The sequence below is a fragment of the Helianthus annuus genome, chromosome 12, assembly GCF_002127325.2.
Source record: "Helianthus annuus cultivar XRQ/B chromosome 12, HanXRQr2.0-SUNRISE, whole genome shotgun sequence".
Classification (NCBI taxonomy): domain Eukaryota; kingdom Viridiplantae; phylum Streptophyta; class Magnoliopsida; order Asterales; family Asteraceae; genus Helianthus; species Helianthus annuus.
Window position 1 is genome coordinate 46963382 of NC_035444.2, and position 24260 is coordinate 46987641.

The 24260-nt window shown below is 35.8% G+C and overlaps 3 protein-coding genes and 1 long non-coding RNA gene across 5 annotated transcripts; all 4 read left to right on the plus strand.

Moving 5' to 3' along the window:
* The first annotated feature begins 1529 nt into the window (after window positions 1-1529).
* Window positions 1530-6657, plus strand: LOC110894773. 2 transcript variants are annotated; one of them, XM_035981141.1, is made up of 8 exons: window positions 1530-1750; window positions 4710-4808; window positions 4927-5041; window positions 5152-5496; window positions 5581-5686; window positions 5772-5793; window positions 6193-6484; window positions 6605-6657. In XM_035981141.1, exons 3-7 carry the CDS (start codon window positions 4959-4961, stop codon window positions 6444-6446), a joined length of 810 nt encoding a protein of 269 aa, XP_035837034.1. In that variant the 5' UTR covers window positions 1530-1750; window positions 4710-4808; window positions 4927-4958; the 3' UTR covers window positions 6447-6484; window positions 6605-6657. The 2 variants fall into 2 exon arrangements, with proteins under 2 accessions (XP_035837034.1, XP_035837033.1); XM_035981140.1 differs by having other exon boundaries at window positions 1530-1744.
* LOC118485043 lies at window positions 2955-4926 on the plus strand. The gene is made up of 2 exons (XM_035981262.1): window positions 2955-4808; window positions 4903-4926. Exons 1-2 carry the CDS (start codon window positions 2955-2957, stop codon window positions 4924-4926), a joined length of 1878 nt encoding a protein of 625 aa, XP_035837155.1.
* A 2335-nt stretch (window positions 6658-8992) lies between the features above and the next one.
* On the plus strand, window positions 8993-11124 carry LOC110892776. Its single transcript, XM_022139925.2, has 8 exons — window positions 8993-9334; window positions 9410-9638; window positions 9716-9991; window positions 10106-10341; window positions 10426-10650; window positions 10751-10843; window positions 10929-11038; window positions 11115-11124. Exons 1-8 carry the CDS (start codon window positions 8993-8995, stop codon window positions 11122-11124), a joined length of 1521 nt encoding a protein of 506 aa, XP_021995617.2.
* A 7-nt stretch (window positions 11125-11131) lies between these two features.
* LOC110896638 lies at window positions 11132-12072 on the plus strand. The gene is made up of 4 exons (XR_004875361.1): window positions 11132-11411; window positions 11493-11559; window positions 11675-11730; window positions 11927-12072. It is a non-coding gene; the product is annotated as an uncharacterized LOC110896638 (long non-coding RNA).
* The last annotated feature ends 12188 nt before the right edge of the window (window positions 12073-24260 follow it).

Below are 24260 nucleotides of genomic sequence, written 5' to 3' on the forward strand. Positions count from 1 at the left end.
ACTTTTAACTTATTTTCCGTTATACGGGCTTGGGTTATGGTATTTAAAATACCGCTTGGTCGGGCAATTGACCCCAACTCATTAGTAGTTGGGTATTATCAATGTGACCCGTTTAAAATTTTGTTTTGTTTGGCTTAACGCTTTTGGGGGCTTAATGACCATGTCCCGGATATCCTTGGCATCATTTTACGAAATGGCCACGACCTCGACAACCGGGTGTAGGCGTACACCCGGCATTATGTCTATAATTTATAAAGGTATAGCCGTTGGTTACCCGCCACGGTATATGCTACGTGGTGTGTCTATTGATCTTTAACCCGGACTCGATCTGGGCGACCGAACGCATAGCAAACATGTAATTCTTTACAAGATTATATATTTAAATGATTCTCCCAAGTTATAAAAGAATTTGTGCCATGTACATTCAAATCAATTTTATTAAACATCTTATAAACACTACAAAAAAAATGCCATTTAGTGGCATACATTTTTTGTGGCATTTAACTTTTATGCCATTAATTTAGATTTTAGTGGCACTTTACGTATGCCATATTTGCTTGACACACATTTTTAGTGGCATTTTGGTTTTGTGTCCCTAATTTATACTTTTAATGGCACTTTTGCGCGTGCCATAATTGCTTGATATCCACTTTTAGTAGCATTTAATGTTTTTATGCCACTGATTCACACTTTCAATTTCAATACAAAATTTACCCTCTTTTAGTGGCACTTTTGCGCATGCCTCAGCTGATAACCGCACGTCCTTTACTACGCAGCGACTCTAGTTAAAACTGTATGAGTTTGTAAAGCCGACGCCGCTGCTGCGGTGTTGGCCATTATTGCGTTCGTCGTGCAGCCGACGTCGCTGCTGCTGCGCGCGTCGTGCAGCCAAAGCCGCTTGCCGCTGCTGTGAGCGTCGTGCAGCCGACGCCACTGTTGCGTGCGTCGTGCAGCTGAAGCCGCTGCGGTGCTTTTGGCCGCTAATAACGACCATACTTAGTAGGCATAGTATACTTTAATAATTATTATATATGAGCATGATGGGTCATATTGGGTAATAACGGTCCATCAAAAGTTGTAATTATAAATGGCTTGCATTGGTGTCAAACCAGAAAGGTTGACCAAACCCGGCATATGATATTGCTGATGGACTATTAATTCACAAATATGTTTTCTCACTACGTTTTACTATTCAATTTTTTACTAGCTTTGGTACAAGTCAGTTAAAGCATTAATAATCAAAGTCCTCCACTTTTTCCATTATAATGAAATGAATACAAACAGTTTAAATTTTATATTATTTAATAAAAGAAAACCTTGATATTCATATGACAAAAACCTATCAGTAATAATCTAAGTAAACTAATATTAGTAACCATATAAACTCTTAATTGATTTTAAATTTACAAAAAGGTTTTACCTGATGAACCCAAAGGGTCACGATGACCATCATAAAAATTTTTAATTCCCTCCATGAAAGTTAAACCCCCCAAATAAACCTAAAATTTCCCTCTTCTATACAAGATTCCCTCCCAAAAGTCCAAAACTCTACAAAATTTCAGTTTCCCCATCCCTGCTCTCACCCCAAATCAATCTCAAATCATTGAACCGCTACCTCACCACCATGAATGGCTGAGCACCACCCTCCCACCACTGCACAACCACACCACCTATTTAGAAGCCCCGCGTCCTCATTCAATAGCCCATCATCCTCGTTCAGCAACCCGAATACAACTTTGAACAGGTAAAAGTAACTTATTGATTCTACCTTTTTTATTCTCATCCTCGTTCAGCAACCCAAATACAACTTTGAACAGCTAAAGGTAACTTATTGATTCTACCTTTTTTATTCTCAATCTTATTTGGTGCCCTAATTCTTATAGTTTCAATTTATTAGTATTTATCATTCGAATTGATACAGTAATTGGTACTGAGGGTAGTTTTTCTTGATTAAACTAATTCCCTGTGTGAGTGTGAATTGTCAATTTAAAGGTATACCATATGTTACTGTTTTAGGATCACAAGATATTAATTGAATTTGCAGTTTCAGTTCATGAAATTCATGTTTAGAGCTTCAATTATGTTTTTTTTAATGTAAATATTTTGACGATCTCGCGTCAAATCGACTCGAATTGCTGTTCCGTGTGTTGTTTTAGTCGTGTAGGTGATTGCTATATGTGGATTTTGTTTTGTTTTAGGATTCGTAGGGTTTTTGTGTTGATTGACTGTTGATTATTGCATGTGTTTGTTGTTGTGAAGTCAATTAATGACAAATTGATGTGTAATTTTGTAATTTAGGTTTAGCTGATAAGCTTGTTTAAGTTTCATGATTTAGCTGTATATCATTTGTGAAGGAGTTTTATGTTGATTATTGTTTTTTTTTTTTGGTTATTGTGAAGTCAACTGATGACAATTAGATGTGTAATTTGAATGTAATTTGAATTAAGGGATGAATTCTTGTTCTGTAATTCAGGTTAGCTCATAAGGCTGTGTAAATTCATGATTTAGTTGTATATCATTTGTGAAAGAGTTATATGTTGATTAACTAGGGGTGCTAAACGGGTCGTGTTCGCTGGTTGGCGGGTTCAACCCGAACCCGAAAATCGTTTCATACACAGGAAGATTTACTATTTTTTTCTTATCTAGTCAACTGATATATTTTTTTGTTGCTTTTCGGTTTTTAAATGTTCTCAAATTTATCGTAAATACCGCTACGGAACTGGTATATACATTTTAGTGCTATTTGTTCAGTATTTGATGAAAAAGTTGTGAATAATACTTATAAAGTTTGTTTTGTTTCATTATGAATAGTAATGGACAGATCATGGATGTACCTTGCACCAAGATCAAGTCAAACTTTTGTTAATGGGGTGCAAACCTTCTTAAATTTTGCATTTGAGAGAGCATGTGTCAATGGGGGGTTGATAAAGTGTCCATGTACAAATTGTCTAAATATGAAATATAAGAGTAGACAAACTGTTCTAGATCACCTTATATGTTCAGGGTTCCGACCTGAATACTTGAAATGGGTATATCATGGGGAAGGCACAACGGTTGCATCAACGAGCACAACCCATAATGAGGAAGAACATGTATTACACCACGAAATGCATGAAATGTTGGATGATATATTCGTAACAGAAGGTGGAAATGGAGTCGGGATGCATGAGACTGCGTCAAGTAATAGTGAGGAGACGAATACCAGAAGAAGCACATTTGATGACCTTGTGAACGAAGCTGAAGAAAAGGTGTACCCAAATTGCAAATACAACAAGTTATCTTGTGTGGTGCATTTGTACCATTTAAAATGTCTCAATGGATGGAGTAACAAATCTTTTAATATGTTGTTAGAGTTTCTAGAGGATTTATTACCGGAAGGAAATTTGTTACCTAAAACAACACATCAAGTGAAGAAAATCATGGCCAACTTGGGATTAAGATATGAAAAAATCCATTCATGTCCTAATGGTTGCATGTTGTTCTGGGATGATAAAGAGAAAGATGAAGTTTGTTCTTTTTGTGGATCTTCTAGATGGAAAGTTTATGAAGCTAGTCCAGAAGATGAAGAGAGTCCTCCCAAGAAGAAGGCTTCAAAAATATTACGGTGGTTTCCTTTAAAGCCTAGACTTCAAAGACTGTTTATGTCATCAAAGACATCTAATCTTATGAAGTGGCATCATACAGACCGTGTGAGAGATGGAAAATTGCGACATCCAGCAGATGCCCTAGTTTGGAAAGATTTTGATGAAAAGTTTCCTGAATTTGCTAGTGATCCCCGTAATGTTCGTCTAGCTCTTTCAAGTGATGGCTTCAACCCATTTAGGATGAATGTGCCACATAGTATTTGGCCAGTTTTTCTGATTCCTTACAATCTGCCACCATGGTTAGTTATGAAGCAACCAAATTTTATTCTTTCTTTAATCATCCCAGGTCCTAAAGGTCCAGGAAACAAGATAGATGTGTATATGCATCCTTTGATAAAAGAATTGAAGGAGTTATGGGAGGATGGAGTTTCTACATTTGATGCCTCAACGAAACAATACTTCCAGTTGAAGGCATCTATTATTTCTACCATATCCGACTTTCCAGGCTATGCCAATCTGTCCGGGTGGAGCACTAAGGGAGCACTTGCATGTCCTGTATGTGGTTTTGATACTGATTCCAATTGGCTTAGTCACGGCAGAAAGTGGTGTTACATGTGTCATCGAAGGTGGCTTCCATCTGACCATCCTTGGCGTTCAGACACAAGATCCTTTGTTGGACACCATGAATTCAGAGCTGCTCCTGTTTCTTCTTCTGGAGAGGAGATTCTACAACAACTAGACAACACAGAATTTCTTGTCGACAATGATGTTCATGGTCCATGGAAGAAGAAAAGTATTTTTTTTATGTTGCCATATTGGGAGCATTTGTTGTTGCGCCACAATCTTGATGTTATGCACATTGAAAAGAATGTTTGTGACAACATAGTGGGGACTATATTGGGACAAGAAGGAAAGTCAAAAGATAACTATAAAACAAGACTTGATTTACAACAAATGGGTATAAGGAAGGAACTACATCCAAAGAAGCGGCCTAGAAGTAATATCACTTTCATGCCAAAAGCTTGCTATCAAATGACTCGGGGTGAAAAGACTCAATTTTTAAAAATCCTCAAGTCAATCAAACCTCCCGATGAATTTTCATCTAATATCTCTCGATGTGTACAGTTAAATGAACGCAAATTAATTGGGATGAAAAGTTATGATTGTCACTTGTTGATGCAAGAATTATTGCCGATTGCATTACGTGGAACTTTACCAGACCATGTAAGCTCGGTTATAATTGAACTATGCAATTTTTTTAAGATCATTTGCTACAAGGATTTATCTGAAGTTGATCTGCATTTTATTGAGTCTAAAGTTACTCTCACTTTATGCAAACTAGAGAAGATATTTCCTCCATCATTCTTTACTGTAATGGTGCACTTGGTGATCCATTTAACGAGAGAGGTTAGGCTTGGAGGTCCTGTTGCATTTCGGTGGATGTACCCTATTGAAAGGTAAATACCATTTCCATATATCTTATGCATTATTTGCCACATTTTGTATTTTTTAAAATGATCAGGGACATTTTTATCTTATGCATTACTTGTAACTATGACATGAACAGGGACCTTTTGAAACTCAAGTCATACGTTCATAATAGAGCTCATCCGGAAGGATCAATTGCTGAAGGTTATTTAGCTGAGGAAAGTATAACATTTTGCTCCAGATATCTATCAAAAGTAGAGACCGTCTTCACTAGAGCAGTTAGGAATGATGATGAGGGTCACCAAAATCACATTGAAGAATCCAACAATCTTTGTCCGGGTCGTGCCATAGGCCATAAATTGCATTCAGGAGTATCTATTCGCAAAAGAAGGAGATCTTCAAAGTCAGACATTGATGAGAAGTCTCCCACTCAGGCACATCGTTATGTATTATTCAATGTTGAGTCGGTTACACCTTTTCGAGAGTAATTATCTATCCTTGTTATTCGATACTCTTGCTCTTCATTCATTTATCACAAAAAGATTGCTAACATGAATTTTCTTTTAAGGGATCACAAACGCATAATCAAGGGACAAAATCGCTCTCGTCGGATGACAGATTACGATGTGAACAAGATTCATGGCCAACAGTTTGCTGGTTGGTTCAAGAACAGGGTATTCTGAAAAGAATATTAAATATGTTATTATTTGTTTTTTGGGATATATCTTTATGTAATGACTATTAACAACCATGTTGTAGGTTGCACGTATGGAAGAGCAAGGTGATAATGTAACAGAAGAGATAAAATGGCTTGCTCGTGGTCCACTTAAAAGTGTGAAACGATACTCTGGTTACCTTGTTAAAGGTTATCGTTTTCACACAAAAAAACGAGAGAAATCACTAAGAACCCAAAATAGTGGTGTCGTTGTTACTGTAGAAGGTGCAAGTTACGCTAGTAGTCGAGATAGAAGGCCTGTTCATGGCGAGATTAACTACTTTGGTAAATTGAATGACATTATTGAGTTAAACTACTCAGGTCAAATACGAGTAGTTTTATTCAAATGTGATTGGGTTGACATCAATAGGGGCTGCAAGATACAGAATGGTTTAACATTGGTAAATTTCTCATACAAGACACATACAGGGGCTAATCTAACTGATGATCCATTTGTACTGGCAGCACAAGTTGATAAGGTGTTCTACGTAACAGATCCCAAGCATAAAGATTGGGAGGTCGTGAGACATGTAAAAGTAAGAGATGTATTTGACATGGGTAATGTTGATGATCAAGTTGGTCCTTATTCGAATGATTGCACATTTGATGTGCCTAACTTGCATAGGATTGGGGATGATGGTGAAGATGGTATAGACATTACACCCGATATGGAATGTGAAGTAGAGGTTGAAGAAAACGATGATGACTACTCAGGTTAAAATCGGACATATTTTCGCATGGGTCTTGTAAAGTGCAGGTAGGGTCTAATGCGCAAACAAAATTGTCTATTCTATTTTTCTAGTATTTTGTCTAGTATTTTTAGCCCAATTATGTTTATGTGCGACTTCAATTTGTATTGAATTTGTCTGCTTTGCAGTTGATTGGCGATATTGGGTCAAGAAGTGTTTCTAAGTGGGCGTGTGCTTTGCAGTACACCTGCTTTGTTTTCTGGCAAATATGCAGAAGCCCGCTGATGGTGGTGGAAGACTTAAGTCCGCTGCAGGTAACAGTCCCAAAAGGAAGTCGATGTTATATAACAGTTATAGCTACTTCAAGATTGCCCAGTTTTTTTTGGCATCTTTATGTCTAGATGCATATTTTTGTTCAAGTTTACTTTTCAAATGTGATCATAGCTGCACTTATATACTGCTTTATGTGTACTTTTCAAGACGCATATTTGTATTGAATTTGTCTGCTTTATGTCTAGACGCATATTTTTGTTCAAGTTTACGCGAACCAATCTCTTTAAAAAAAATTAACCAACTCGACCCGAACTCGTTCCTACCCGAACCCGTTTCGACCCGAACCCGTTTCGACCCGAACCCGTTTCGACCCGAACCAAAACAACTCCTTTTATAATTGACCCGTTTTGACCCATGACCCAACCCAACCCGACCCGTTTGCCGGGTCTAGCTGTCACACCACACCTTTGATCTTGATATAATAAGTGGTATGATGTGATCGCTTGATGATTGGTAATATCTATACTTTAGGACCGAGGGTGACACACGTATTGCGTTTTTAGTGGTTTTTGTCAATAAAAGAGGGCTTAAAGTACTGTCAACGACCTAATTAATAATGATAACTAAGTGTCAACCACCATAAATTCACCTTGCATTACCATTATTGACTATCACTTAACCAACATTGGTTGTGCTTGACCAAGATTGACTTAATCGGCCTTATTGGTCACTATTGACTCTAATCCACCATCAATGACCCTAATACATTAGCAATGGGCTTAAAGTATGAGCAAAGGTCTGCTCGGTTCGCCTCCTAATCGTAAGCACACCAAGTAATGGGCCTAAAGGATCATCATTTATGACACGACTAGAAAAACAACCTGAACCTAATACAAAATTCATTGGTTTGGGTTTAGTCTAAATGACCACGGATTAGTTTTAGGTTGTACCGCGAACCTGCTTATCTAAATGGGCAGAGTTCATGTAGAACCTGGCGGGTTGGCAGATTGACCCGTTTAACCAGGGCCGACCCTAAGAATTCGTGTACCCTGTTCAAGCTCCAAAAAATACGTATACATATCGGGTTTTTTTTCGAGAAATAGCGTGCCCTCCGAAATATCGGGCCCTGGCCGGTGGTCCTCCCCGCCCACCCCAGGGCCGGCCCTGCGTTTAACACATTTATATTATATTATATTTTAATTTTTATAAAATGACAATTTTAGTTTTAAATAAAAATATGTTTCCTTTTAATTCAATTATAAAATAATATTGTATATTTGAATATGGGTGGCTAATTCTAAGTTGGGAGAATAGGAGTTCGATCCCACTAACAAGGCAAGTGGTAACATTTAGCGGTCAAAAATAAAAACTTATTTCAACTTCTAAAATTTAACTTTTTAATTACGCTCCCGTTTTGCACTTAGGCGGCAATTAGAATTGTAAAACCTTTTTTTTGCCCCTTACTTGAAATCTGCAGTAATTAACCCTAATTTAAGATCGAAGGAAGAGTTGTTCAATCGCTAGAAGAATTCAACCGCCGGTGATAGAAGGGATACATAGGACGGCCAGGAGGGTTACGATTGGGTTCAATAGCAACTTCAAACACCTTCAATCTTAGGTCAGTAAATGGCAAAATATAAATGTTTTTACTCAGTTGATCAACATGTGTGATTGTGTGTATATGTTCCATGATTGAGGCTTGTTTGTGTTATTAACTAGAGATCCAATTGATAGCAGTGGATATTTGATTATGACTTTTGGGATCCAGTTGATGTTTTTTTACTTTGGTAATTAACAACAGTAAATAAAAAATCAGCATTAACATAAACACTATTTGATTATTAACTGATGATCGACTTGTATCCGCTGCTGTTGCGTTGTGCAACCGAAGCGGCTGCTGCGTTGTTGCCGCTGCTGACGTCGCTGCTGTTGCGCTAGTAGTCGGGTATTTTTAGGCATCCGAACACGACTCGTTTATATTATATTTTATTTTTTTTTCAAAATATGTTTTCATATGACAAGTTGAATTAGTCGGGTATTTTTAGGCATCCAAACACGACCCGTTTGGTATCTCTTACCCTCACTGACTATAGACGATAATGTCATAGCTTAAATTATTAACCTGTTCACAATTAAATAGATCAGAATTCGGCTCAGGAGCATAATAAACAACTTTTAATAATTTAAACTGCCCATCATGAGTGTTAAATCTAACTTCACATTTACCATTCACAGCAAGTCAGTAAGTTTTTGTTAATGCGGTAAATATTGATATTTGTATTGCATCTTTTTGAAAAGATATTATGGGTATGCGCAAGGGGCTACATATCATTTCTACGGACCTCAGTGAAACTGTTGAAGACCATGGTGAAGACAATGTTGAAGACAATGGTGACGACCATGGTGACGACAATGTTGAAGACCATGGTGATGGCGATGACACTGTTGAAAACCATGGTGAAGACAAGGTTGAAGACCGTGGCTGCCAATCAAATTCTCATGATGGTAATGAGTATTTGCGATTAAGACAACTGACGATTGAGAAGAACAATAAAAAACTAAGAGAACTAGGAATTAAAAACATTATAAAGTCTTCAGCTAGTTTGGAAGAAAGTCAAAAAACAAAGAAAAAAACCATGAAGAAGGTAATTTGATTGTAAAAACTTAATTTATTTTGTTTTATATACACATGTTGTCTAATGTAAATAAATTTGTTATAGCAATACCGTCCACAATATATTCCACCAATGTCTTCGAATAGAGTTGCTAATCTAATGAAGCTACGTCGAGTCGTTGCTCCAAATGTCTCTCAAAAGCTTTCCTCAACTTCAAATACAACAAAACCAAATAAACAACCAACAGTTACCATGAGTGAAATAATCAAAGGTGATAAAGGAGGAGCAAAGAAAAAGTTGGTTCTTGTTGATGAGGATGATGAGATATTTCAAGGTATCATTTCGTTGTTCATAAAGTTATTTTAATTAACAGTATCTTTTATATTAATTTACTCTATTATTTTTATGAAGGGGATATAGAAGTAGATGATGTTGATCAACATGAGATACAGATGGCAGATCATGACTATTCTAATGATGAAGACAGTATTCATGAACAAATACAAGGCCTTGAAAAACAAAAGGCAACAAGTTCTAATGTAAAAGGTAATAGTATAGGTAGGCGTAAGAGGCTACATATCACTTCTACCATCTCAACTGAGCGTGTTGAAGACCATGTTGACGACGACCAAGTTGAAGACCACCAAGTTTTTGAAACTCAAGGTCATCAAGCTAGTGAAATACAAGGTAAAAATTGTACACAATTTGTAATGATGTTTTAGACACAAAACAATAGCATATATGTTCAAATTTGTTAATAGACCGTTTTTTGTACCTGTTTGTTTTTTTCGAATTTGTTAGGTGCTCCTAAAAGGGTTCGAGGCTATACAACAAAAGCTGAAATTTGGAAGATGGATAGTACAAAAAGAATAGCTGTCACATTCAACAAGTCTGGAAAGCCTGTTGGGGCTGAAGCTAATGAACTTGCTCAATTCCTTGGGACGCTCGCAAGGATGGCTGATCATGTATCCATAGAATATTCTGACTGGAGGAAAATTCCAATACAAAAAAAAGAGGACATGTATTCACTCGTTAAGGTATATGTCTTTATCAAGTTTCAAAATGTGTTAGTACATAAGCTAAGATGTATATTCTAATTTACATATAATTTTTGTTTGTAGTCTAAATTTGTTATTCATCCAAATGAAACAAACGAGATTAAAAATTGGATCTTTCAAAGCATCGGAAAAAAATGGAGAGAATGGAAAGGTTCTTTAAAGGCATGTGCATATGATCCAAGCCTTACTGTTGATGAAATTGTGGCACAACAAGTTAAAAATGATGACCGAGTGAATCCAACTCAATTTAAAGAACTTGTTACTCGTTGGTTCACTCCGGAATTTCAGGTAACAACAATGATGTAATGTTGATTTCTTAATAGATATATATAATTATGGAATTAGATCGAAGAAGTCTTATCATGTATAACTTTACCATATACTGTAGACTACATGCGATGTTAAAAGAATGAGCCGCTCAAAGATGAAGGAGCCTCATGTTAGTGGGACAAAGTCGTTTGCTAGACTTGCTCATGAAATGGTATTATTCGAGATTTTTTTTTATTTATTAATTTTTGAATATTTTGGTTTTTATTTCCCTACTAACCATCAAACGTAAATAATAGGCAATGAAGAATAATGGTATACATCCAACACGAGGAGAAATGTATATAAAAACTCGCACTCGTAAAGATGGAAGCATTGTTGATGATAACGCTACTCAAGTTGTGGTAATGTATTTTAATGTTCTTATATATCATGGGTGTGTTTAATTTTCTTATGATTATCTATTTTGTTATGTGTTTAATTAGGTTTCATTAAAAAAAATTACAAATGACTCTACAACCACACTCGACGATCCAACTGATTTTACAAACGATGACTACTCAAAAGTTAAAGGCCCGGAGAAAAGAGGATACGTTCGATTAGTTGGAAGGATGCCAGCCGCAAAAAGTAACACGACATATTCACAAACTAATGATCAGCTAAAGAGTGTTATCCAAACTAATGATCAACTAAAGAGTGTTGTCAATGCTATGGCTATCATTATCCAAGAACATATCCCCAATGCAAATTTATCTTCGGTTCTTAGCAGTATAAACATGCAGGTAATTACATACATGACCATTATTTGTTCTTTTACGAATATATATTTATGTACTAGCATTTGTTTGATTTATATGTTTTAGGTCCCTGGTACTGGGTCTTTGGTACATAACAATTCTTTATCATCTTCAAGAAGTCAATATGATAATGGTAATCACTTTTAACTAGTTACTTTTTTAAAACTATTTCGAATTATTATATGGATATGATTATGTTGTTGTAATATTGGTATGAAATTGATTAGCCAAAGCTTTCCATTTTACAGGGCAAGAAAGTCGTTCGGACAATTGATCTTAAAGTTTTGTTCACATTGCAATTAAGGTAATATGTTGGTTTTTTGTCTAATTGTTAGGTATTCGAGTCAATTATAAACAGTATTATATGTTTGTTTTTTTGGTCTAATTGTTAGGTGTTCAGGCCATTTTTTACATGTTTTTTTAATCAAGAACAATGATTTTAAATAACTTCTAGTTTTTGAATCAATACTAATACTTGTTTACATGGTTGATGATCGCAGGGTAGATATCATGAGAAGCTTTGGAGCTAAGTTTTATGATACTGGAATTTTCACCCGGAAGAACGTTTAGACTTCTTGTTTAAATAATTGGAATTTGGAATATGTGAATTATTCAGGATGTTTTCCTAACATTTGAAATATGTTTTGGATCGAATTTATTATTGAAGTTATGATATTATAAATTTCACATTTACAATTTTATCTTTTATTTTATATTTTATATTTAATATTGTAAATAAGATAACTTTTATGTCAAATTATGTGCCACTAAATATAATACATATATTTAAATCGAAACACTTTTCACCAACACAATATTTGTGCCATAAAAGGTTTTTTATATCGTGGCAAAAAAAAAGTGCCACTAAAACTAGTATAGATATGTGGCTATGATTACTTTTTAGAGGCACAAAAATTGTGCCACAAAAGTTTTTTTTTTATATTGTGGCAAAAATTTAAGTGCCACTAAAAGTCCAAAACTTTGTGCGGCAGATCCAAAAAGTGCCACTAAAAGGCTTTAGCGTCAGCGCTTCTAGCGTCACTTTTTTTGTGTGCCACCCATTCCTACAAGGGTCTTTAGTGGCACTTTTTTGTTATTTTATGGCACTTTTTGTATGTCACTAAATGGCTTTTTTTTGTAGTGAAAAGTGTCAGTTGAATGTATTTACCAGTGTAAACTGACGTATTTTCCCCAAAAAGACTAAATGCAGGTACTAAGCGTAATTGGTTGGGATTTCTCCTTAGCATCATTAGAAGTCTCGCAAGCTTAAGATGCCTAAAGTCTGTTGAACAATACTTTTGTTATTTTTATTGATCCCCTGTGGATTTGGTTTCAACATTGGTGATACTTTGATATTACACTTAACATTGAAATATATTATCTTATTGCTTCCGCTGTGCATTCATATTGTGTGGCTTGACTATATTGTTGCCAACTACGTCACGGTAATCCCCCACCAGGCCCACCGGTGAGACACGTGGAAATCGGGGTGTGACATCAGTACATAGGCAGACATGGTATTGAGACACAGAATGAGCCAGAAACCAAGAGTTACACTAGTATAATGTGTAGGAAAGTAAGGATCACAAAACTGCCTTCCTAGAGATAGTTTAAGTGCCGGAAAGTGCCTAAAACTTACACATAATGCTGAAACCAACAAAAACCAGCAATTTTCAGCTTTTAAACACTCTAATATCATGCAGAAATATGGTTAATTGGCCCAGAATACTTTTCTAAGTGTCGGGAATCAAAACTGTCACAAAAGGTAACATAAAGCTCACTAAAATGCATAGTTTAGCACCTTAACGAACCGGTAACTAACCGAACAACCGGACACTACCCCAAACACCAAATTTTCACTAGAAGCAATGTTTTAACATTACCAAGCTAGTTATGGTCCCCGAACATCATAACACACTATATAAACATATAATAACTAAACATCTAACTATTATACTTAGATTTCAACTAAATTAACCTATCTAATAGTTACATCTTAACCAAGACCCTCCCCCCCAGTGGACGGTCACTTGTGACCCCCACTCTTTGATTTTCTTTGAATTTTATAATAGATCTTGTCTCCACTTTACAAGCATAATACACATTAGATTTGTAGTGTTGGTGAATATAAGGATTAACCATCAATACATAACCATCATTTTCATCACACACACCAACACACTTGAGCTCTCTCTCCCTCTGCCTTCACCTCTCGGCCGTAACCCCATCACCCCACACCACCATCATTCAATCTTCATCCATCCAATCCATACACATACAAAGGTACTAGAAGCCATATAAGGAAGCTTGGAGCTCTTGGAAGCTAAAGGACCACTCACACAAGCTTTTATCCACTTCATTTTCTCTAGTGAGAATCCCTAGCCTTGAGCTAGTAGTAAGAACACTCTACACTTCATTTTACATCTTATTTTGTTGGTTAAAAGAAGATACAAGTTGGAAATCATGATGAACACTAAGAATCTTGAACTTAAACCTTGAACATAAGACTAAATACATAAGAAACCATGATGTTTATGTGTTGTTATGCTTGTTGATTGTTGATTGCTCATGTTATTGATGTAGATCATCATGTGATCTTGCTAGATAGTGATTAAAGACATAATCTAGTAAGATGAGAGGATGATTATGTTAAAGATCAATAGATCATCCTCATGTAAATCATGAACTTGAAAGTATAAGTTGTTTTTCTGTTAAGTGATGATCAGAGTAAACATAAAGTCTTGTAAATCTATGATTTCAAGAATGATTTTTCAAAAAATCAAGTTACGAATTCAAAGTTTACTTAATCTTTGTTCTTAAAGAAATTAACCACATTTTTAGTGGTTAAACAAGTTTAGAAATATATATGTAACAAGGAAAACTCAAGAAGAAACATTTTTAGAAAAATGATTTACAAGCTGTAAAGGAATGATTTCTTTAAAAATGATGTTTTTAAATAAACAACCACACTTTAAAGGGTAACTAAACCTACTAAACACACTTGTAAGTTACTACAAATTTTTGTAAATTTTCAAGTTAATGAGATAGTAGTTTATGCTTGATTTTGGAAAATTGGTAACTGTAGATTGATTTGTTGTTGATTGTGTTGATTTATAAAAGAAAATGATATGCTTTGAAAGCATGGAAACCTCCATTTTTAAGGGGAAACTATGGCAAAATTTTTCTAAAAATTAAACACTTAGAAAAATATTTTTAAATAAATATTTACAAGTATATTTTAAATCATTAATTTTTATATAAAGTTTTCCATGATTTTTGTTACAAAGATTATAAACATTGGAGGTTGGTTTTTGTAAATAAAAGTGACTACATATGTATTTAGGAAATATATATCTAGAAATCACCATGTGTGTGTGTGATTATTTGTATATTATGTGTATTAGTTATATTATTTTTGGACATCAAATAATATAACTCACCAAAATATCAAGAAATTACAATTCAAAGTATTACCAAAATTCCAAGAAATAAATACATCATTTATACCCAAAATATTGGACAAACCAAACAAGGAATATAACTTACAATATATTCCGGAATTTAAGTCCATAAGTATATTTTAGTAATTGGTGTTTTGGACACCAAGAGAACAAAAATACGATTTTTACAATTATTACAAAGATACATCATATTTTTGACAAGGAGAAAATATATTATTTTTGGTAAGTAAAAATATATATTTTCTTGGAATTATTAGAAGATATGTTATTTTGAGAGAAAATATATTTTCTTGAATAAACATGAAATACATTACTTTTGGGTAAAAAATAAGTTTATATATATTTTCCAAGCTAAATATGAAAACATATTATTGAGACTTATATGAAATTTATAAATATTTTTGCCAAGGAAAAAATTATAAGTAATTTTTCTATGTAATATTTTTTAAAACATATATTTGGAGAATATATATTGATGTATTTTTTCCGGAAAAGTTAATATAAAAATTAAGTATAAGAATACTTAATAAATACAATAGAAATACGTATTTTCGTACGTATAAATACACACCGGAATACGACACCAATACTTGTCAAAAATATACAAGGATAAAAATACGAATACTAATACACCCATCCTTGGGGAAGTATTCATGTATAAATACATAAAGGTCTTAAGTTAAAATATATTGTTTTAACAGTTATTGCAAAATTTAATAAATATAATTTAAGTTAAAATATTTATTATTTTGCCAAATAATTATATAACTTGGAATAATATTAAAGACATAAAGGAACGTAACTCAAAGACACTAATTAATACTACATTAAGGCACGACCCGCTCGTCTAATAAACCGTAGTATGTTGTAGGTAATCGTGTACACCAGGAGAACCTTTGAGTTACAGTTGGATACGAAGAACGCAAGATAGTGAGTTCATGTCCCCCTTTTCTTTTAACTGTTTTCGTTTTATAACTTCGGGGGTGAAATACATGTTACAAATGTTACAATGATTACAAATGGTATGGTTAGTCAAGAAATGAACTGTTAGATCATGTGAATGGGTAGGCGTTAACTTGAGAACATTAATCCTTTTATAAGGACCGAGGGGCATGAGTGATAGATCTATTTGGGTGTTGCGAGCCCCACCCATGGGTCCGCGAGTTGGCCGCATGTGGTGACTATGTCGTTCCAGCCGGGTGGCCCGGTACGAAATACGCAAAGGATTAAGCCTTCCTACACCGTTACACACACATTAATGTCCTTGCAAATCATTAATTGATCTGTTCATATTCGCTTTCATACCGGGTTTACAAAACATACGTACTTACAATGATTTCAAAGGTTCATTCGTGCACACATACAAAACACATGAACTCGCTCAACTTTTGTTGATGTTTTCAAACTAAATGTATTTCAGGAAACTAAAGTATGGATCTGGCGAGCGTTTGGAAGTTTCAAGAGTCGTTGGGAATAAAAGATGTCATCCGGTGTCTAAAGGTTTGGATTGTGTATCTTATCCTGGATAAGATACATAGTTCAAAGCCTAGTTTTTAGTAATGTCTTTTATCGAGTCCTTTTGGAACTCTAAAACAATTTGCATGGTTTGTATTTTGGATTTGAAGTCTATTGTTGGTTCTAAAACAATGTTGTTTGTTATGTTTTTAAACTTAACCTATGGATGAACATATTTGGTTTTATCATATAGTTGTTTGTTATGGTTGAATGCAATGATATTAAGCAAGTCACACATAATCACGCTTCAGCAAAAGTCAGGGTGTGACATGACTGGATGTAGAGCCCTACTCAAAGAATTCAAAACTCATGGAGGGGGTGATACATCATTTGGTAATAATAGTAAAGGAAAGGTGATGGGTTCTGGTACAGTTCAGTCTGGAAAAATTAAGTTTGAAAATGTCAATCTGATTGATAATCTAAAATTCAACCTTCTTAGTGTTTCACAAATGAGTGACAAAGGTTATGGGTCATTCTTCACTAAAGAATGTTGTAGGATTTTTGGTCCAGAAATGGTCAAAAAGATTGAAGAAATAATAAAAACTAGAAAAACTCAACTTGTTGCTCAAAGAAGTGGCAATGTTTATGTAGTTGATTTGTCAAAATAGAGTCCCATGACAGATGAATGTATTCTCTCAGCTGCCTCTAACAAAGAGACAAAACTATGGCACAGAAGATTGGGACACACAAATCTCAAGACAATCACTGCTTTGTCAAAACTAGGCCTTGTAAGAGGTCTTCCACAAAAATTGTTCACATGTCCTGAGCATTGTGTTTCCTGTCTTAAAGGAAAACAACATAAAAGCTCCTTTAAGTCCATTGAAGAGTCCAAAACAACCAAGTGATTGCAAATGTTGCACATGGATTTGTTTGGCCCAGTTAAAGTTATGAGTCTCAAAAAGAAGAGATATTGTTTGGTTATTGTAGATGACTTTTCTAGGTTTACATGGACTTATTTCTTGCATTCTAAAGATGAGACTGCAAGCATTTTGCAAGACTTTGTCAAACAGGTTGAAAAGCAATTTGACTTGCCAGTGAAAGTTTTTAGAAGTGACAATGGCACAGAATTCAGAAATAAGGAGTTGGATGCCTTTTGTGTGTCAAAAGGAATTGTAAGGCAGTACAGCATTCCAAAAACACCAGAGCAGAATGTGGTAGTTGAAAGGAAGAATAGAACTCTGATTGAAGCAGCCAGGACCATGCTTGCAGATTCAGGTTTGCCTTTAACTTTCTGGGCAGAGGCTGTAAACACTGCCTGCTATGTCTAGAACAGAGTTTTGATAAACCCTAGGCATCAAAAGACTGCCTATGAAATTCTGTATAAAATCAAACCACTGATCTCATACTTTAAAGTATTTGGCTGCCTATGTTTCATTTTAAATTTAAAAGACTCAATTTCATAATTTGCAGCCAAAGTAGACAGTGGATACCACTTGGGATCCTCAACCACTGCTAAGGCCTACAAAGTGTTTAACACTTGGACTAAAACAGTGGAAGAGACTTTGAATGTGAAGTTCAATGAACTTTCTTCAATGAAAATCCTTGCAAATCCTGCTCAATTATTTGATCTTGATAAATTCACCTTTGAAAATGTTTCTATCAAGACTAACAGTGCGGGTCCATCTCAACCACCTCCATCAGAAAATGGCTATGAAGTGATCATTCCACAAAAAAAAAAAAAAAAGTTCACATCGATGGCCATGGCAATAGATGTTCAAAACAGCTGTCAAAGTCCAACCACTGCTACCTCAACAGTTGTTGACCAAAGTAGCCTTCAAACCACTGCTTCCACATCCACAACCACTGTTGATAAAAAACTGCCAACAGTGGATAAAAATCAACCTTGTGTCACATCCATTCCACCTATTCCTCCACCTCCATTTCAAACAGATGTTGGTCCATCAAATTCACCAACAGATGTTAGCTCAGATGATACACATCTGCAGCCCTCACCCACAAATGCCATTGTTCCATACAAGGGAGATTTAATCTTCCTGAGGTGTCATCCACCTGATCAAATCATTGGTAACATCAATGAAGGGGTTCTCACCAGAAGTCAATCCCAAAACATTTGTCTTTTTGCTGGTTTCCTATCACTCCATCAACCTGTCATGTACCAAGATGCACTTAAAGACAATAGTTGGGTAGAGGCCATGCAAGAAGAGCTCCAGCAGTTTCAAAGATAACAAGTTTGGGAGCTTGTACCACTGCTAGAGAATGTGAGTCCAGTTGGCACAAAGTGGGTCTTTGAGAATATAACTGATGAAAGGGGTATTGTTGTCAAGAATAAAGCTAGGCTCGTGGTTCAAGGTTACAGACAGGAAGAGGGCATTGACTATCATGAAACTTTTGCCCTTGTAGCAAGATTGGAAGCTATAAGACTGTTCTTGGCCTTTGCTGTTAACCACAACATGAAGGTGTTTCAAATGGATATCAAAAGTGCATTCCTTTATGGTACAATTCAAGAAGAGGTATATGTTTGTCAACCTCCAGGCTTTGAGGATCCATTTTATCCAAATCATGTATACAGGCTTAACAACGTATTGTATGGCTTGAAACAAACACATATGGCATGGTATGAAACTCTTTCCATCTTTGTACTCTCTATTGGTTTCAAAAGAGGAACAATTGATAAAACATTGTTTTTAAAATGGAGAGGAACAGACTTGATGATTGTCCAGATTTATGTGGATGACATCATTTTTGGAAGCACATGTCATAAAATGTGTGAAGAGTTTAGACAACTCATGACAGCAGAGTTTGAGATGAGTGCAATGGGTGAACTACGATGCTTTCTTGGTCTCCAAGTTCAGCCAATGCAAAATGGAACTTTCATTCATCAAAGCAAATATGCAAAAGAACTTTTAAACAAATTTGATATGAATGATTGTAAACCATGTAGTACACCTGTGGCAACCAATAAGCTTGTCATGTCTGATGGAAAGGATGAGCTGATTGATCAGACCTTATATAGAAGAATGATTGGGTCTTTATTGTACCTGACTGCATCTAGGCCAGACATCATATTTGCAAATTGTGTCTACGCAAGAAGACAATTAGCCCCTAGAAAGTCAAATCTTATTGCTGTAAAAAGGATATTCAGATACATAAAAGGTGCTCCCACACTTGGTATCTGGTATCCAACTATTGGGAATATCAAGCTTTCAGGATTTTTAGACAGTGACTTTGTTGGATGTAACACAACAAAGAAGTCCACCATAGGAGGGTGCCAATTTCTAGGCAATTGCTTGGTATCTTGGCAAAGCAAAAAGCAAGCAGCTGTTTCAACATCCACTGCTGAAGCTGAATATATTGTTGATGCAAGCTATACAGCCCAACTCCTGTGGCTTCAAAATCAGTTGCTGGATTTTGGTATCACTGCTTTGAAAACACCACTCATGTTGGATAGTCAAGCAGTAGAAAATATCATCGAAAATCCAGTTTCACATTCAACCACCAAGCATATCGACATCAGCCATCATTTTGTAAGGGATTGCTATGAGAAAGGTTTGATTTCTCTGCACCATGTTCCAACTCATGATCAACTGGCAGATGTGCTAACAAAAGCATTAGACACATCCACCTTTGAAAGTTTGATCTCGAGGATTGGCATGCTGAACATGGAATAACAGGCAAAATCCTGTTTTTCCATAAATAAAAGCATTAAAATGTTTTCAGAAAATCAAAACTTCATCCTTAAAAATTGCTAAAAACGAACATTTTCATTAATCCTTAAATGTCTGCCACAACCATTGTTTTTGGTTCAAACATCTGTTATGTTGATATTTTCCACTGCTGTAAGTCAACCTCTGTTCCTTCATTGTCCTTGTTAAAAACTGTTGTCAAACATCAGTGTTTTAACCCACTAGTGGCTATCCGCTGATAGTTAAAAGTAAGCCACTGCTTTCACTATTCATCACTGTAAACCACTGATATTGATCATCAGTGGTTTCTTAAACAACTGTCATCCATTATTCATAAGAGGTTGACACGTGGACAGTACTTAGCCGTCAGATCTTTGTAACTGTTGCTACGTCAGCATTCACTTTTTCCTCTTTATAAAACCCTGATCAAAACCCCAAACAAGGTTTTCACTGTCGAATCGAATTCAAAATTCTTTTCAAAAGCAGTTTTCATCAATTTCTTTCAAAATCATTCATCTTCTTCTCTCTTGCGCAACTACCTTTAAATTACCATGGCTCTCGCACTAAAAAGCCCTCATAACTACTTGTGTACACTTGAGAAAACAAGTCAAAACACAACCTTTCACTCCATTATTAATGCACTTTCGTCTTAAAGTACAAAACTTTATTGACTTGCAATGCACCTATCTATCTGGATACCCTACGAGAATTTTGGAAGAATGCAAAAATTGAAGTTCAGGACAAAAAGCCCTATGCTATTACACCTGATGTAGGAAAAATCCCTGTCTCCATCACACCTCAAACCATCTCTGAGGTTTTTGAAATAAATGATCTTACTGGTAAAAACTATTTCCCAAAGTCAGAATATCCAAATGATTTGATTGAGAGGGGGTATGAAGAAAAAATGAAAAAAGATACTATGCAAAAAAGGAGTTTTCCACCTCCTATGAGATTTTTATTTCATACCCTCCTCATGTGCGTTTAAATAAAACAACAGCCTTCAATGAGATACCATTGAAAATCCAGTACTTGGGATATGATATCATGGCAGAAGTTGATTTCAATTATTCCCAAGAGATTTTCAATGATATAGTAAAAAAATGTTAACAATATCAAAGAAAAAACCATTTTTATTGTTTCCAAGATTTTTAAGCTTTCATTTACAAAAGAAAATCCCAAAGGAAAAAGAAAATGTGCTTATCCAAGGAAATCTTTTTCAAATAAACAGCCTATCTTCTGAAACTTTCACAAGGTTGTCAAAACCTTCTAAAACACAAACAGAGAAACCTGAGCAGAATTTAGCTGAGACAACCTCTGCTCCTCAAGTTTCTACTGTTGAGCCCACTGCTCAAGGTGAACACAGTAGCACCACCACTGCTGTTCAACGCCCACCTTCACTTCCTAAAAAGACCATCAAAAAAAATCCAACCCCCCCCCCAAACCTTCAAATAAGGAAATTCTAGAAGATGAGATCCCAGAATTCATTCCTGTGACAAAACAAAAGTCACCAATAACCACTACTGCTACTTCCTCACTACAGGTGGGAGAAAGATCTCAACCTAAACCTCAAACTCCTCCTGCATCCTCACAAAAGGATCAGGTTGTGAGCACAGGGACACCACATTATGAAGCTCTGGATTCACTTGGATCCATCTTCCTCAGTCCAAATCCCAAGGACATATCTCTTTCTACTCCAAATCCTTCACCCCTCATATTACCACAATCCATGTTACCTTTGTTGCATGCTTTGGATACAGCTTAGACAGAAATCAGTTCCTCTCAACCACCCATCACTGATATTATACTCCCACAAGTGACTGAGTCTGATGCTTATACTGTCACACCCCGACCACGCAAAACAACAAAACGTGGCAGAAACGTCGGGGAGTGTTGTAACAAAATCATTTTTTCATAACACATGGATTGAATAGTTTCATTTTATTGAATTAAATGTATTACATTACATTGGAACTAGAAACAAAACATGAACAAATAGCCTTCCATTGTTATTAAGTCACTAAGGCCTCGTTTTATCTTTTTAAATAATTCAAACAACTTTGTTAATCGATATTAGAAAACTTAGTTTTGTAAAATGTTTATATTATGAATTGAAATAACCGAGTTTAAACAGATTTGTTATAATTCATAAAACCTCGAAGCCATGATATTTAACTCCAAAACATTTTTTATGTAGACCCAGATCGAAAATCGTTTTTGTAATAAAAATCGAGTACTATATATTGATAGAAAAACTTTGTGATATAACTTTGTTTTGATAACATTGCCCAAGTGATCTAGATAACGCAACGACATATAATGTGTTAAAAGCACTTATATATAAGAAGTACCAGCGGCGTATCCACCATACTTTTAGCACATTACACCTGCCCCATTACCTAATCACTTCCCTAACCCAACGGTTCAACGGTTACAAACGGTTCACACGGTTCAAACAGTTACAAACTGTTCACATGCTTCAAACAGTTACAAACGGTTCACACGGTTCAAACAGTTACAAACAGTTCACATAATTCAACGGTTACAAACGGTTCACATAAATCAAACGGTTATGATATAAAAGCATGAAAAGCACGAAAGTAACAAGTAGGCACATATGTTTCACCCCAAAACAGTTTGAAAACAGTAAAAGAGGGGACTATGTACTCACTTGAGGATGCTTAGAAGTCTTGACTAACCACCAAGCAAAGCTAGAGGGATCACAGAATCAAACGGCACCTAATATAGGCAACTACGTTAATAACCGGACCTGAATCGGGAGATCGGATAGGATGTGGTTTCGTAAACCAAATGAGTATTTGAACTCATATGATGTGGTTTAACAAAGCCTACATACTAAAACGAAGTCTAACCTAAGTGCTTACGACCCACTACGACCCGCTTAGGTAGCTTACGCTACTTTAACGTGTCGTTCGCATAAAACGCGTTCGGACCACCTAACTAGTCCTATGACAAGTCATATATGCCTTAACATGTCTAATAATGTTGCCTAATCAGTTTATATGTCAAAATTTAGGTTACATATGCTTAAAATGAATTTATGCGTAAAAAGGGCATTTTGGTCATTTACCTAAGGCATATAAACTACCTATCATACAACTACTTAAACGAAGTGACCATAAGGTATAACCTTGGATAGTTATTCCCTATACAACTATGGTCACAATATATTCTTGGTCGGATCCTAATGATCGACCAAACGGGTTGGGTTCAAAAGTCTAAGTGGTTGTTTAGACCGCTTACCTTACGACCCTATATAAGCACTAAACCTAAAGAGACGAGTTAAACATGTTAAAACATGTTTAACGAAGTTTGGAAACAAGTTTGATATCAAGACAAAGGGTCTTGATACCCAAGAGTAGTTTGGTTGCAAAATACGCGCTAAAGCGTATTTTGACCGAAACTACAATTCGTCACTTCACCTAATCAATGTGGTAATCAGTAGGTATAGTCACAAGGGACTATAACCATCATGATTAAGCGCACGTTGCGAAGTTCAAATGAACTTCGTGTTGACTATTGACTACTCAAAGCAGAAAGTCAAACGTTGTTTGACTTTCACGCTAAAAACGCATAAAAGAACGAAAGAGGACTTACAAAGGGTCCAAGCAAGGAAATCTTGATCCAAATTGCTCAGGTATGAGTTGCAAAACCCCAACTTAGAGCAGATGGATCAAATTTGGGTGAGTTGCAACAATGAAATGGATGGGTATTTATAGGATTCGGACAACCGTTAAGATCGTTCCTCGATTCCCGAGCTTTAATCTCAACCTTACACTTGCACCCACTGAATTAGAATACCATGGGCACTCAAAACTAGCCCATGGGAAGTTCAAAACCATTTGCACACCATGGGAACAGCTGGGTTTTGCTGAAAACTTATTTTTGCTGATCTGGGAGTCTTAGGCGCCCCGCGTAAGACTTCTCTAAGTCTTACACACCCCGCCTGAAGGAAGTTTGGTAGAAATGTCAACTTTGGTCCCTGCAATGCAAAAACTTGGTTTTCGACGCATTTTTGGCACGTTTAAGCCTTGTTAACCCCATTTCAAGGCTCTAAAATGAGGTTAAAGTATAGGCAACATGAAACATGCTCAAAAATATCTTGGATGTCAGTTCGTTTGGTCGTACAGTTGCGTTGTTCGGTTAATTACGACGGAAGTCGTAACGAACGTAAAAACGACCCAAATTACGCGACG